The sequence below is a fragment of the Elephantulus edwardii genome, unplaced genomic scaffold (assembly GCF_000299155.1).
Source record: "Elephantulus edwardii isolate Elephantulus edwardi_28Jun2011 unplaced genomic scaffold, EleEdw1.0 scaffold00042, whole genome shotgun sequence".
Taxonomy (NCBI): Eukaryota; Metazoa; Chordata; class Mammalia; order Macroscelidea; family Macroscelididae; genus Elephantulus; species Elephantulus edwardii.
Genome location: NW_006399792.1, coordinates 9,482,041 through 9,499,326, shown reverse-complemented (window position 1 = coordinate 9,499,326; position 17,286 = coordinate 9,482,041). Strand labels below are relative to the sequence as shown.

At 40.7% G+C, this 17,286-nt stretch overlaps 1 protein-coding gene across 1 annotated transcript in view; it reads left to right on the top strand.

The window, feature by feature from the left end:
- The window catches only part of ENOPH1 (enolase-phosphatase 1), a 48,963-nt gene extending 42,073 nt beyond the window's left edge, over positions 1-6,890 (top strand). The window contains exon 6 of the mRNA XM_006885276.1: positions 6,751-6,890. Coding sequence (XP_006885338.1) covers positions 6,751-6,890 — 140 coding nt within the window. The remainder of the gene's footprint in view (positions 1-6,750) is intronic.
- The last annotated feature ends 10,396 nt before the right edge of the window (positions 6,891-17,286 follow it).

The following is a 17,286-nucleotide window of genomic DNA, read 5'->3' as shown; positions in this document are numbered from 1 at the left end:
GCATCAGAGAGTTGGACAATGAGCTGTGGTGCTGGAGAAGAGTATTGAGAATACCATGGACTGCTAGGAAAACAAACAGATTTGTCCTGGAAAGGGTTAAACCGGGTGGCTCCTTAGAGTCAAGGATTCTGAGGCTCTGTCTAACATACTTTGGACATGTTGTGAGGAGAGACCGGTCCTTGGAGAAGGACATCATGGTTGGGATGGTGGAGGGACAGCGCAGGAGGGGAAGGCTCTCTAGGAGGTGGATTGATTCAATGACTGGGATAATCGGGATGGGAGTGTCAGAGACAGTGCGATTGGCACAGGACAGAGCAGAGTTTAGGTCGCTATGAGTCGCAAGCGACTCGACAGCACATAACAGCAACAACAACAGATATTACCAATTCGTAGCTACATAAATCCAGCTGCTAGCTGTTTTGAAAAGCTTTGTGTTCACAACTCTCCCTGAAAATTTATATGTGAATACACAAAAGTGACAGACATTGACAGATTATTAAGCCTTATTAACCAGACCTTGGAAAAAGAGATCATGTGAGGAAAGAAGAGGGGTCAGGAAAAGAGAAGAAGACCCTCAACAAGCTGGATTGACACACTGCCTGTAACAGTGGGCTCCAGCATATCAGGGATGGTGGTTAAGGATGGCACAGAAGGTGGCAGAGTTCAGATCTGTTGTTTATAGGGTGACTGAGTCAAAGCTAACTCTATGGCACCACCACGATCATCAACAGTACGAACAGGTATGCAAGCCATATAAAATGTTAATGAATTTAATTTACACTGGAAGTGTCTATTATATTTTTGTACATAAAACCCTACAGGACTAGGGATTATAACTCCAATGTGTTCTCCTCATTGAATAGCTTTTATTAATGGGATAACAAAGTTACTTTCTGTTTAATATGCTACCAATTAATGTGAGAAATGTTCACTTTAAGATCTTTAACTTTTTTGTGCACCTTATTGAAAGGAAATAGGCCTTGTTCTTCTTAACATATAGAATAGGAAGGTTCCTTCAGTTTTAGAACTAGGGGTCCACTCTGTGGCCAGTCTATCCTGAGTATACTTGGATTGAATACATATTAGTTCAATTAATGGTCTGTAGACAGCCTATCAGCTAGCATGTTGGTTATTATTAATTATGAGCTCTGATAGCCTACTGATAAGAAGTTTCATTGGTAACTCAATGGCAGGCAGTTCAAGTCCATCAGCTGCTCTGATGGAGAAAGACTGCCATTCTTCTCCCATACAATTTATAGCCTCTGAAAACCTACTTGGGAGGCAGCTATGAATCCATCTGTTTAGACCTGGTGTCATTTAACAGGATCAATAGCATTGACCTCTGCTGTAAAATTTGAGTTTCTTCATAGTGCCTTAAGTGCCTTCCCCTTCCCCCCCAATCATTTCCATCATTATTGTTGTTGTTATGTACCATCTTAGATCGACAACAACTCATAGCAGCCCTGCGAACAATAGTTCTGAACCCTGCCCTATCCTGAGGCAGCTTCACTGTTTCTGACACACCTGACCCTATTGCCACAGGCTCTGTGTCATTCCATTTCATCCACAGTTTTCCTCTCCTACACTGTTCCTCTACCGTTCTGAGTACAGTTTCGTTCTTCAAAGGACTGGCCCCTCCTGACAACATGCCCGTAGTAGGTGATAGTGTTTCAACATCCTTGCCTCCAAGGAGCAATCTGGTCTTACCGTTTTTAGGACAGACCTGTTCTCTTGCCAGTCCATGTTCACTACTCTTCTCCAGCCCTACAACTTGAAGGCATTGATTGTTCTTCTGTCATACTTAATCATTGTGCAGCTCTCAGATGCATAGCAAGAGATGAGAATATCATGTCCTGGGTCCAGGCACACCTTGATCTCTAGTGTGACATTGTTGCTCTATAGCATTCTAGAGTGGTCCTCGACAGTAGATTTTCCCAATACAGTTCGTCTTTTTATTTCTTGAATGCTTGTGCTGAGGGTGTTGATTGTAGATCTAAGCAAGATGGAAATTATTAACAACTTCAATCTTTTCTCCATCTATAAATGATGTCAGTCTAGAGACTAAAGTGCACCTGGTCCAGGCCATGGTCTTCACAATACTTGCAATGCATCACAGAGCTGGACAATGACTAAGGATGACAGAAGCAGAATCGATGCCTTCGAGAAGAGTCTTGACCATACACCAAGAAAACAAACAGATCTGTTTTGGAGAGGTTGAAACCAAGTTTCTCCTTGGAGGCTAGGTTAGGATTTTGAAGCTCCAGCTCAACATTCATTGGACACATGGCCTTGGAGAAAAACATCATGCTCAGAACTGTGGAGGGACAGTGCGGGAGCGGAAGACCCTGGAGAGTTGGATTGATAAAGTAACTGGTATAATGACAGTAGGTGTGTTGGAATCAGTGAAACTGGCTTAGGACAGGGCAGGCTTCAGAGCTGCTGTACATTGGGTTGCTGTGGATCGCAGGTGACTCAATGGCCCATAACAACAACAACATCATGATGCTGCCTATTGCCCCAGTGGAGGACTTTGTATCCTTATGTTGAGAAGCAATCCATATTGAAGGCTGCAGTCCTTGATCTTCTATAGCAAATGCTTCAAGTCCTCCTCAGTTCCAGCAAGCAAGGTTGTGTCATCTGCATAATGCAGGTTGTTAATGAGTCTTCTTCCAATCCTGATGCCACATTCTTCTTCATAAAGTCCAGCCTTTTAAATGACCTGTTCAGCGTGTTTCCATCATGTTGTTGTTGGGGCTGCCAAGTCGAGTACGACTCATAGTGACAGCAGATCTGAACTCTGTCCTTACTCTGCTGCCCTCACACTTCCCGGCATACAAGAACTCAGTGCTGCAGTCACTGTGTCAGTCCTCCTCATTGAGGGTTGTTTTCTTCACCGACCCTCCACCCTTCCCAGTAGCATATCCTTCTCTATTATCATAGCCCCTTCTAGCAACATGCCCAAAGTATGTGAGGTGAAACCTCATCATTCTTGCCTCATCATTTTGGCTGCACCTTCTCCAAGACATGTTTGTTCTTTTGGCCATCCATGGAATGTTTGATGTTCTTTTCCAACACCACAGCTCAAAGGCATCAATTCTTCTTCTGTCATTCTTATTCATTGTCCAGCTCTCAAATGCATAGGAAGTGATCAGAAAGACTGGCCTGAATCAGATATACTTCAATCCTCAGACTGACACCATTGCTCCTCAATAATATGGAGAGGTCCCTGACTGGAAACTTTTCCAGTGCAATGTTGTTGTTGTTAAGTGCTGTCAAGTTGTAGACGACTCATAGCAACCCTATGAACGAAAGACCTGAACACTTGTAGAACTGTCATCATTTCTCCATGTTCATAGAGTTTCCGGAAGCAAGCTATTTCGGAAGCGGATGCCACTCCTGCTGCCAAGCTTGTCTTAATCGGGAATCTCCACCAAACACTCTCCACCATGGGTAACCATTATAGCATTTGACACATCATTGTCACAGTGTTTAGTATCACAGCAGCCATGATTTACCTTTGTACAGCCAATGGACAGACCAGTGCTAACCATTTAGAAGAATGTTTGAGTAAAAACAATTAAAACAAGGCCTGAGGGCTGCAGATTAAAATCACCCATCTTTGGCTTGGTGCAATACATCTCCTCATTCCTTTTCCAGTGCAGTATGTCTCTTGATTTCCTGCATGCTAGTACTAAAGGTGTTGATTGTGGATCAAAATAAGATGAAATTGTTTATAGTTTCAATCTTTTCTCCATCTATCGTGCTATTTTTACACCCCAGTTTAAACCCAGCTTTCAAGTAAATAAAAAAACACGTACTCTCCAGGATCCAGCTGCACCAAGCTGGAAGGCTCACCCTCAGGCAAGACCCAACCGACTTTTAAATGCTAAGGCCTGCCCACCTGATCCTGGTGCCTATACTATAGGCTTCCTACTCGAAGCTGATAGTAAGCAAAGTCAGAAACAGAAAGAAGGAAGGAAGGGAGGGAGGGATCCAACTGAATGTGGTATTTATCCAACAATATCGTTGATATCACATGCAAGTAAAATACAGCTGAAAATAATTTTAAAATGGCTGGAACAATACATAGATATGGAACTGCCAGAAGTTGAAGCAGGATTTAGAAGAGGCCATGGCACCAGGGATATCATTGCTGATGGCAGATGAATCATGGCTGAAAGTAAGGAATACCAGAAGAATGTCTATTTGTGCTTTCTTGGCTATGCAGAGGCATTTGTGTGGATCACGGCAAGTTTGTGGATGACATTGAGGAGAATGGGAATCCCAGAGAACTTGATTGTGCTCATGCAGAACCTATACCTGGATCAGGAGGCTGTTGTGCAAACAGAGCAGGGGAGCACTGCATGGTTTAGAACTGGGAAAAGAATGCACCAAGGTTGTATTGTCTCTCCATACCTATTCAGTTTGCTGAGCAAATTACCTGAGAAGCTGGACTCTATGAGGAGGAGTCTCGCATCAGAATTGGAGGGAGACCCATTAATAATCTGCATTATGCAGATTACACAACTTTTTTGCTGAAAGTGAGGAGGGCTTGAAGCACTTGTTGCAGAAGATCAAGGAATGCATTCTTCAGTATGGATTGCATCTTAATGTCAGGAAAACAAAGATTCTTAACACTGGACTAATAGGCAGTGTCATGAGAGTGGGGTGATTGAAACTGTCAGCAGCTTCATCTTGCTTGGATCCACAATGCACTGGGAAAGTCTGCAATCTAGGGACCTTTCCAAATTATTGAGGAGTAGTGACGTTAGTTTGAAGATGAATGTGCATCTGATTCAGGCCTTTCTGATTACTAGCTATGCATTCAAGAGCTGGGCAGTGAATAAGGATGACAGAAAAAGAATTTGCGCCTTTGAGCTGTGGTGTTGGAGATGAGCACTAATGCATCCCATGGACTACCGAGAGAACAAGCAGATAGGTCTTGGAGAGGGTGCAGCAGGAATGCTTTTTGGAGGCAAGAATGATGAGGCTTTGCCTCACATACTTTGGGCATGTTGCCAGGGGGTGCTATTCCTTGGAAAAGGATATGATGCTGGGAAGGGTGGAGGGTCTGTGAAGGAGAGGAAGACCCTCAACCAAGTGGATTGACCTGGTAACTGCTGTAAATGGACTCTGTGTATCAGGAAGTATAAGGATAGAACAGGGTTCAGATCTTCTGTTCAGAGGGTCGCTATATGCCCTACTCGACAGCACCTACACCACAACAACATCATGATGTTGCCTATCCGTTCAGTGATAAGAATCTTTGTTTTCTTGACTTTGAGATGCAATCCACATTAAGCGGCATTTTTTGATCTTTGACAAATGCTTCAAGTCTTCTTTACTTTCAGCAAGTAAGGTTGTGCCATCTGCATAATGCACGTTATTGATGAGTCTCCCTCTGATCCTGATGCCACACTTTTCTTTATAGAATCCACCTTCTCGAATAATTTGTTCAGTACACAGACTGAATAGGTATGGAGAGAGAATACAATCCTGACACACTCCTTTCTTAATTTTAAACCATTTCTTTGCTCTGTTTGCCCAACAACCTCTTGGTTTAGGAATAGATTTTGCATGAGCACAATTAAGTGCTCTGGGATTCCCATTTTTCTCAGTGGTAGCTATATTTTGTTATGATCCACAGAGTCAAATGTTTTGCATAGTCAATAAAATATAAATAGATATACCTCTGGTATTCTTTACTTTCAGCCAGGATCCATCTGGCATCAGCAGTGATATCCCTGCTGCCAAGGCCTCTTCTAAATCCTGCTGTAATTTCCATTAGTTCCTTTTCTGTGTGCTGTTCTAGACATTTTTATTGGTCTTCAGCAGTATTTTGCTTGTGTGTGATATTGATGTTATTGTTTGAGAATTTCCACATTTTGTTGGATCTCCTTTCTTTGTAATGGGAACAAATACTTGTTTACATCATAATATATATATAATTATAGGTCTTTTTCTTTTCATTTAAGCTATTTTCCTTTTTTTTTAAGCTATTTGTGTAATGCTAGAAGTGACTGTGGGTATTAAAAAAGCACACTATATCCTGTAATGCAGATGATAATAGTTTGGAAGACATACTGTTTGAGCTGAATTTGGAAGAGTAGACATTTGCCAAATAAGAGAGACCGGCAGCCTGGGCAGGGGACATGAGGTGAGAGCTTGGAGATGAGAGCAGGCTCTGTTTCTGGTTGTTTGACTGCTGGATTCCTTTTATTCAGCATCTACTTACTAACATTGCTCAGAGATTACCCTTAGGAAACAGCTCAGTTGGAACATGTAAGAAAGAGACAGGATAAAGCTCTGTCCTTTCCCCTTCACATGTTCAGAAGTCTAGTATTATCATTCCACTTGGTCAGGTATATTTATGTTTTGTTTTGTTTTTAAGTTTATTATGGAGAGCTCTGGTGGCCTAGTGGCAAAGAAGCTGCACTGCAATTCCAAAAGTGCATGGTTTGAATCCACCAGATACTCTGCTGGAGAAGGAGGGGCAATCTCCTCCTATGCCAGTTGGATACAATTCGATTGTACACAACAAGAAAAGGGAGGGGAACGTTTATTATAGAAAAACTTAAATATATTTGACAGAGAATAATATAGTCAGCCTTGTGTGTTCATTTTCTTACAGTTACCAAATCAGAGCAAACTTTTTTCATCCATTCTCCTCTCCCCCTGATTACCTAGAAGCAAACATCAGACTTCAGAATGACATCTGTAAGCGTCTGACACATACTCTGATTTCCACAGAGGCCAGTGCTGCTGAGGAAGCAGACGTGCATGTAGCTGTGGTGGTGAGACCTGGCAATGCGGGATTGACGGACGATGAGAAGACCTATTACAGCCTCATCACATCCTTCAGTGAACTCTACCTGCCTGCATCAACCTAGAGGAGTCAGAGGGAGGCTAACTGCTCCTCAGAGTTATCCCTGTAATCTAGAGTTAATCTGTAGAAAGATATTTAAAAAGTACATATACATACATGTGCAGTGTATGTATATATATGGATGTTCCAGTTACCTTCCACAGGTACATAAAGTGGAAGGAAAATACTCATCAGTTCAGTGAAATGGAAACTTATTTAAAAATGTATTATATGTAGTAATTATTTGAAGTCACAACTCTTAACACTTAACTGAGGGCGAAGTGTAGTCAATAGAAGAATAGATTACTAAAATATAGTTCAAATGTGTTATGTTTATCAAGTCATGTACCAAAATGGAAAAGGCTAGTTTTGGGAAATTATCCCAAAACCTTGCTATTTTAAAAACTTCAAGAATTCATGGAGAGCTCTGGTGGCCTAGTGGCAAGAAGTTGTACTGCAATCCCAAAGGTACACTGTTCGAATCCACCAGATGCTCTGCCGGAGAAGGAGGGACAGTCTCCTCCTGTACCTGTCAGATCTGATTTGACGGTACATGCACAAAAAATAATAAAATAAAATAAAATAAAAAATTGTTAAAAAACCCAACTTAAAGTATTCCAAGGGCTTGTTCCTAATGATAATTCATTACCCCTGTTTGATTGTGTGTTAGACGATTATAGATTTCTCAGTATTTGTCTCACTGTTTACAGAAGGCAAAGGTATTTGCTACTCCAGAAAAACAAAACTGAGGAGGAAAACTTAATTCAAGTCTTAATTGAGTATCTGATATTTAAGAAGAAACGTGCTATTTTTTGTGGCAGCCACAGTCAACAATTGCCTTATTAATGAAAAGGGTGCACTGACATAACAGCTCACCTAGAAACAGAGACCTGGTCCTTAACAGTTAACAAAACATTCCTAATCCTGCCCATTGCTATCATTAAAGAGTCTATGGTTGTCTTTTCACTACTACTTAGTACAGTTTTAGAATATTGCGTATTTACTAATAATTTTAAAAAGTGGCTTTTTAAAGAAATTAGTCCATAAGATTAGAAAAAACTCTAATAAGATAGACTATTTTCCACTCTAATGGATGTGAGAAATGTAAGTTTTATAACTGCATTATTTATCCTGGTTCAGGTCTAATATGATAACCGTGTCAGTTTTATGTTGTTACTAATAAAAACATTTTTTTCCATTCAGTTTTGTGTTAAGTCCCTGAATTATACCTCAGAGAATGAGAAGGAAAAATTGAGATTTTTGTTTTTTACTAAATTCTGAGTGTGTGTGTGTGTGTGTTTTATATGTTTTCATAGACTGCCAGTGTAAAAGTCATTGATGACGATTTGACTCATCTGGGTAGCTTCACTGACTGTTATTTCACTTGGATAGTAAGTATTGAGGATATGTTGAGTTCTTTTAAGGATTTTGAGAATATTACATTATAGAAGTTATTTCTTGAAGTAATTGTTTTCGAGTCAAGAAAAAGTGTAATGGGTCCTAGAGGGATAGTTCTGGGATAAGGAAAAAAGTGTTGCAAATATGAGAGCACAAGGGAAATAACATATTTTATGTTGATAGTTTTTATCTTCCACTAATAGCTAGTTGTTGTTAAACACCATTGGGTCAGAATTGACTTAGCGTTCACCCTCCAGCGAGAGGCAGTTGGTGACACGGGAGGAGATTGCCCAACAGATTTAAACCACATATCTTTGGGTTGGCATCACAATTCCTTACCCTAGACATGTGTCAGGAGTGTCAGAGATGATGCAAATGGCACAGGAGAGGACAGGGTTCAGATCTGTTGTTCATAGGTCACTATGATTCGTGCTCTCTTGATGGCACCTAGCAACAATAGCTAGTTAAGTAATTTGAGAACTGTGAAAAGATACGGGAATGGAAAAAGGAAATAAATTTAAGTAAATCTTAGAAATGTAAATTATTTCTAAATCATAGTAAAACCATTCTTCTTTCAGGTGTTGTCGCTTCATTTTTGACTCATAATAACCCTACGTACAATAGAACAAAACATTGCTGGCCTGATTACATCCTGTTTGTGCAGTTAATGCATTGTTGTAGTCACTGTGCCAATCCATGTCATTGAAGATCTTCCTTTTTATCTCTGATTCCCAACTATACCAACCATAATCTCCTAATCTAGTGATTGGTCCTACCTATAGCATGCAAAGTGAGATGAAGTCCCACCATCCTTTTTTCTAAAAAACATTCTAGCTGTAATCATTCAAAGACAAATGTAATAATTTTTTGGTTATTGTTAGGTACCATCGAGTCGACCATAGCTCATAGTGACCCTGGGAACTGCAGGCCTGAACCCTACCCTCTCCCACCATCTCTGCTATACTTGAACCCATTGCTGCAGTCACATCTTATTGAGAATCTTCTTCTCTTTAGTTTACCCTCCACCTTTCCAAACATGATGTCATTTTCCAAGGGCTGGGGTCCTTTAAATGCATGCCAAAAGTACGTGATAAGGAGTTTCACCCTTTCCTCAAAGGCTTCCTTGGCTGCATTTTCTCCAAGACATATTTGTTTGACAGTCCATGGAAATTCAGCACTTTTCTCCAACACCATAACTCAAAGGCATTGATTCTTCTACTGTCATCCTTAGTCAGACTCCAGCTTTCTGATGCATAGGAAGGAATTGAAAAGACTATGGCTGGGGTCAGGTGCACCTTAGTCCTCAAACTGATATTGCTGTTCCTCAGTATCTTGGGGGGAGGTCTCTGATTGCAGACTTCCAAGGCTAAAGTTTTTTTTATTTCTTGACTGCTGTTGCCATGGGTATTTTTGTGGATCCTAGCCAGAGGAAATCATCAGCTACTTCATGTTCTTGCCATCTGTCATCATGTTGCCTTTTGGCCCATTAGTAAAGATTTTGTTTTCTTAATGTTGAGTTATAATCCATACTGAAGGCTGTGACCTTCTGCAGTAAACCTTATAGATAATCACTTTCGGCAGGTAAAGGTCATATCATTTGCATTTTTCTGGTAGTTGATGGTATATTCAGAATTTTTTTTTTGCCAGCATGACAATTACAATGCATCAATTCTTTTATCTTCCATATTCATTTGCATAGCCTTATTCATTTTCCAGGCATTTTTGCATGTTGTTTTGTGCCGTCGAGTCACTTGTGACTCATAGCGACCCTATGTACAGCAGTTCTAAACATTGCTCTCTCCTGAGCCAACCTTATTGTCTCCGACACACCTATCCCCATTACTGCAGTCAGTCCATCTCAACAATGGTTTTCCCCTCCTGTGATGTCCTTCTACCCTCTCAAGCATAATGTCACTCTCCAAGGACTGGTCCCTCCTTGCAACATACCCAAAGTATATGTCAAAGCTTCAGAGTCTTTGCCTCCAAGGAATAGCCTTGTTTGTTTCACCTTTTCTTAGATGAGCCTGTTCTTCTGGTAGTCCATGGTATATTCATTACTCTTCTCCAGCACCACAGCTCAAAGGCATCAATTCTTCTGTCATCCCTAGTAATTTTCTAACTTTCTGATGTATGGCACATAATTGCAAATACCATAGCCTGGATCAGGTGCACTTTAGTCTTCAGACTGACATCATTACTCTTCAGTACTCTGGTGATGTCCCTGACATCTGACTTTCCCAGTACAATTCATCTTTTAATTTCCTGGCTGCTGGTACCAAGAGTGTTGATTATAGAACCAGGCAGACTAAAACGTAACAATCTCAATATCTTTGCCACCTATTATGATGTTGCTAATCAGCCCAGTGGTGAGAATCTTTGTCTTCTTGACATTGAGCCTCAATCCATATTGAAGGCTGTAGTCCTTGACCCTCTGCAGCATGTGCTTCAGGTCCTCAGTTTCAGCAAGCAGGGTGTGTCATCTGCATAATGCAAATTGTTGATGGCATGAGTCAGATACACTGTAGTCATTGAGTTACTATCTTGCTTTTCAGCAGAGTTGGGGGTTTTTATGACAAAGCTGAGTTTATGGTTCACAAGGACAAAGATAGAGAGGAGAAGGTAAAAATGTATATGAGACTTTAGTGTTTGGTTTTAGTAAGATTCATGTTTTCATTTCTTGCTGTGGAGTTGGAACCAACCTCCAGCAGATGGTTTCACCAGGCTGTAAATCTAATGGGAGGAGATTGCATTTTTCCCTTGGCCACTGGTAAATTCAAACTACCAGAAATTTATGGCCTTTGGGTTAGCAGTGTAAGTCCCTACTAGGCTATCAAACAGCAGTTTAAAATTGGTGAATACAGCAAGCAAGTCAGGGGATGGAGGTGGCAATGTTTAAAGACTCTTAAAGTAAATAGTCATTTGATGCTACTTATTGAAAAGCCAAACAGTCAAATTATTTAAATGGTATTTTGTTTCTGAAATGAACAATGTAGTTAGTTGCAACTGTTTTTTCCTTCCTGGTTAATTATTTCCTGAAATAGAAAGTTCTGTTATGAAGACAAGGAGATAATAAGGTCTTGTTAAAAGTGAACAGTAATACCAGTGTAAACTTGAGTTTTATCCAGTAGCCAAAAGGAAGAAAACAAGTCTGAATGGATGGATAAGGAAAATAATATATAATAGGATGTTATTCAGCCATAGAGAAAAGATGTTTTGAAACATGCTATGCTATGAAAAAATCATAAAAACAATATGTTGAGTGAAATAAACCAGACTCCCCAAACCAAACATTGTATGATTATAGGCAAATGTACAGTAATGTCTTAGTGGTTACTAGAGACTGGTGGTAGCAAAGGTAAGGGTTACTTCTTAAGAAGTATGGAAATGGATAGTGGAGGTGGTTGCAAATCGGGTTGGGTTTAATGAATGCCATTGTATACTTAAATAATTACAAAGGAAATTCACTTATTATATATATTACAGTTATTTATAACTATTATTTGTTGTAACAATTATTTGTTACAATATTTGTTTTTATTTTCAACAATTCAAGTGGACACTAGTATCTTGCATAACTGTTAAACACGCAAGACTTCTGTTTTGCAGTCTCTTTGCCCCGTGCCATAGTCATATAACCAAACCCTAGTATCTAGTTTATAGCAAGTTGCATTGCAAATCCAAAGGCTAGCATTGGTTCTCCAGCGGTTCAAATCCAATAACATCACCAACAGAGAGTTATAGCCTTAGAATCCCAGTAGAGGGTCACTGAGTCAAAACTGACCCAGCACGGGTGAGTGGGTAAATATGTCATTTGATTTCTAGACTGCTGTTTCCATGGGCATTGATGGCTAACACGAAGTGAAATCCTTTATAACTTAAGTCTTCTCTCCACTTAATTCGTGATACTGTTTATGGATCCATTTGTGAGAATTTTTGTTTATGGTAAGATATAATCCATACTTAACATAATCTTTAATATAATTAACATTTGTTGTGTACCATAGCATTGGAACTGACCCATAGCTGACCCTCTGGCAAGTTTTCAGAGGCAGTTAATCACACAGGAGGAGATTGCACATCCTTCTCCAGTGGAGCAACTGGTGGCCTCGATCCACATGCCTTCAAGATTCCATAAATTTTTTTTATCATTTTGTGTGCGTGTACTGTCAAATACTATCTGACTGGTACAGGAAGATATTGCTCCTCCTTCTCCGGCAGGGCATCTGGTGGATTCAAACCATATACCTCTGGGATTGCAGTGCAGCTTCTTGCCACTAGGCCACCAGAGCTCCCCAAGATTCCATAAGTGTTTATGATATATGTAGAACTTGTTGGATGAAATACACAGCAATCATATAAAGTCTCTTTGCAAAGAGCTCAGTATCAGTCAGAACAAGCAAAATAGACCGTCAATTGCTCATATGCAAGTTCAAGTTGAAGCTGAATAACTCCATTAGAGCCAGAGTATGGCCTTGAGTGTTGTTGCTAAGTGCGGTCTATGCACCTTGATCCTATGAACAATAAATAAATTCATGGTCCATAATGGAAGGAGAGAAAAAACATCATCCCTGAGATTTGAGGGGGAAAAGAGAAGTACACCTCCACATTCTGCAAAGAATACAGAGGGTGAAGTTGTGAGCTCCTTCCCCCAACACCATTGAGTCAAAGCTCAGGTTCCTCTTTAGAAGAACCTCAGCTAAAGAGGCCTTTATCACTTTATCAGCAGTTCTGGAATATCAGTATTTGGCCACTGGTAGTCTGATCTGATTTCATAAACTTGATACCAAGGCTAGAATTGCACAGTGAAAAGGCTGAAAGCCCATGACATGTTGCCAAGATTGCCTTGGCCCAGCAGATGGTGCTGTTTCTCCAGATACAGCAGATGGAACCAAGGTAACATACTAAAATAGAAAACCTGAAAAGAGTTTATCTTTAAAAAACAAAAGCACATTATTCCTAAAGTGAGAGTTGTTAAGTGCTGTCAAGTTGGCGCTGACTCAATGCAAGCATATGTGCTTAAGAACAAAATACTACTCAGTCCTGTGTTGTTATGTGCCATCTAGTCGCGACTCATAGTGACCCTATGTACAACAGCTTTAAACTCTGGTCCTGTGCCAATCTCATTGTCTCCGACACACCCATCCCGATTGCCCCAGTCACCGAATCAATCCATCTCCCAGAGGGTCTTCTCCTCCTCCGCCTGCCCTCCACCTTCCCAAGCATGATGTCCTTCTCCAAGGACCTGTCCCTCCTTATAACATGACCAAAGTATGTCAGACGAAGTCTCAGAATCCTTGCCTCTAAGGAGCAGCCCGGTTTAACCCTCTCCAGGATGAATCTGTTTGTTTTCTTAGCAGTCCATGGGACCCTAAACACTCTTCTCCAACACCAAAGCTCAAAAGCATCAATTCTCCTATCCTCCCTGGTCATTCCCCAGCTCTCTGATGCATAACAAGTGATGCAAAGACCATGGCCTGTACCAGACGCACCTTAGTTTCCAGAGACACACCGTTACTCTTGAGTACTTTAGAGAGGTCCCTAACAGCAGACTTTCCCATCGCAATACATCTTTTAATTTCCTGGCTGCTGGTGCCAAGAGTGTTGATTATGGAGCCAAGAAGACTAAAGCTGTGAACAATCTCAATCTCTTCACCATCCATCCTGATGCTGCCATTTGGTCCAGTGGTGAGAATCTTTGTCTTCTTGACATTGAGCCTCAATCCATATTGAAGGCTGCAGTCTGTGACTCTCAGCAGCAAGCGCTTCAGGTCCTCCTCAGTTTCAGCAAGCAGGGTTGTGTTATCTGCATAATGCAGATTGTTGATAGATCTTTCACCAATCCTGATGCCGCATTTCTCTCCTCAGAGCCCAGCCTCCCGGATGATCTGTTCTGCCTACAGGTTGAAAAGGTATGGAGACAGGACACATCCCTGGCATACACCCTTTCCAATTTTGAACCATGCAGTGTTTCCTTGCTCTGTTCTGATGACTGCCCCTTGGTTCAAGTATAAGTTTCGCATTAGCATGATCAAGTGTTCTGGGATTCCCGTTCTTCTCAGAGTCAGCTACAGTTTGTTATGGTCCACACAGTCAAATGCCTTTGCATAATCAATGAAGCACAGATAGACATTCCTCTGATATTCCCTCTTTCAGCCAAGATCCATCTAACATTTGCTACAGTATCTCTAGTACCACAACCCCTTCTAAACCCAGGCTAGACTTCTGGCAGTTCTCTGCTGATGTGCTGTTCCAGTCGTTTTTGGATAATTTTCAGTAGAATATTGCTTGAATGTGAAATCAATGGTATTTTTCTATAGTTTCCACACTTTGTTGGGTCACCTTTCTTTGGAATGGGAACAAATATAGATCTCTTCCAGTTAGTTGGCCAAGTGGTTGTTCTCCAGATTTCTTGGCACAACTTGGTGAGCATGTCCTTAAAATCTTGGCCACAACCAGTGTTCATTCTAAGTCTTCTCAAGAATTTTCCTCTGACCCTCTATTATGCACGATGTCTTTCTCCAGGGACTGAGTTCTCTTGATAACATACACAGAGTATGTGAATTGAAGCTCTCCGTTATGTCTTCTAAGGAGTCTTTTGGCAGTCCATTGTATAGTCAATATTCTTTGCCACAACCACAATTGTAAGGCTACTATTCTTCATTGGTCTTGTATATGCATATGGAAAAAAAAGCAAAACTTATCAAGTCGAGATCCTCCACTGGATTTTCAGGAAGCTGCAAATTGCATGAGAGGAGATGGTTCACCTTTCTCCTGCAGACCTGCTGATGGATTCAAACATTTGCAATTGCAGCATGACTTCCTGGAAACTACACCCAAGTCATCTATGTACATGTGAAGCAATGGAAAATACCATGGCTTAGGCTGGGTGCATTGTATCTTAGACCTCAAATTGACAGCTTTGCTTTAGCCCCTTAAAGAGGTCCATGACAGCAGATTTCCCCAAGGCAGTATGCTGTTTGAGTTCTTGATGGGTGCTTCTATGGGTGCTGATTATGGACCCATGTAAATGGAAATCCTTGGCAACTTCATTATTTTCTCTGTTTAATATATTGTTTAAGAATCAGAGGAGTTTAGAGAAAAGTGAAATCCATTTACCAATAGACTTCTTCCCTCCTTATTCCCTAGATCACATTAAATATGAAAATCAGTGATATTTGGGAAGTCAGTTTTTCTAGCTGCAATGTTGAAAAGAGCTTGTTTTCAGAGTTTTTATTCCATCAGAGTAAAACATTTTTATGTGCCAAAACAAATTTTTTATCCCACTGACTGTGCCCAGCTGGTCAAATTATACCTCAACCTAGTACACTTGCTGTGATTCTATCATAAGTAAAATTTATCTCCTTGCAGATTTAACCCAATTTATTTATTCAAATATTCATTTCATCACTTACCAGAGAAAAGTAGCACAGAATGGCTTTACTTAGTGACAGCATGAGACTGGAACATCTAATCTGAATGGCATGAAAGACTAGATGTGTAGAGAACTGGAAGAAAGAGCCTTCCATGCAAGTAAAACAGTAGTGACAAATGCCTAGGGCAGAGCTGAGCCTGTTTGAGGAATTGAGAGAAAGCCAGTGGTTGAAGAAGTGAGCAGACAACAGACCATTAGAGGTTGGTACGAGAGTCCAAACCCAACCCACTGTTGTGTCAGTTCCAACTCACAGCAACCTTGCATGGCCGTTTTGAGGCTGTAAGAAGTTACTGCCTTATCTTGTTTCCAAGCTAGATTTGAACTACCCATCTTTCAGTTAGCAACCAGACACACTATGGTGTCAGGGCTCCTTGAGGACAGAGTAGAGTTTTAATTGTATTCTTGGTGTTTTCAGGGGGTCATTGAAGGATTTTAAGATGACCTGATGTGTGCTTTACATTTGAGAAGGATTATTCTTTAGATTGGAGGATGAATTATAATTCAGGAAGACTGTTGTTAGATGCCATCAAGTTGATCATGACTCAGCAACCCTATGAACAGCAAATAGGAACCTTGCCCTGTCCTGTGCAGGACAGGTCGTCCTCGTGAAAGGCACCCACTTCGTCAGTACATCTTCTTGAGGGTCTTCCTTTCTTATGCTGACCCTCTACTTTTTCCACCATCGTATCTTTTTCCAAGCACTTGTCCCTCCTGATAACATACCTCCAACTGCAGTACTGAAGGATTCTATGGGCAAAATATTGAATGATGCAGGGAGCATCAAGAGAAGATGAGAGAAATATAGTGTCCTCTATCAAAAAGAATTGGTTGATCCTGAACTGATTCAGGAAGTGGCATCTGATAAAGAAGCAATGAAGCTGAAGAAAGGAATTCAAGCCTCACTGAAGCCATTGACAATAAGGTTGGCTCAGGATAGAACAGGATTCAGAGCTGTTGTTCATAGGGTTGTGAGTCTCAGGCAACTTGATGGAACAGAACATTGCACTGGGAAAATCTGCAGTTAGAGACCTCTCCAAATTATTGAGTAATTATGTCAGTGGTCTTTCCAGTCACTTGCTTTGCATCTGAGAGCTGGACAATTAATAAGGATGACAGAAAAAGAATTGATGCTTTTGAGTGGTGGTTTTGGCGAACAGCACTGAACTCCCATGGATGATCAAAAGAAGAATGTGTATTTGTTTTTTATTGACTATGCAAAGGCATTTGAATCATAACAAACTTGGCTAACATTGAAAGAATGGATATCCTAGGGCACTTAATTGTGCTCATGCGAAACCTATACCAAGACCATGAAGCTTTGTTCACAATAGCAAAGAGAAACAACCCAAGTGTCCATCAACAAACGAATGGATAGAGAAGTTGTGCTATATTCACACAATGGAATACTATGCTGCATTGAAAAACAAGGATCTCATGAAATATACAAAATGGGTGACCCTGGAGGATATTATGCTGAGTGAAATACCTCAGTCCCAATGGAGCAAGGAAACACCACAGCGTTGAAAATCAGGAAAGGTGTTCATGGAAGTTGTATCCTTACTCCAAACCTTCAGACTGTATGTCAAGCAAA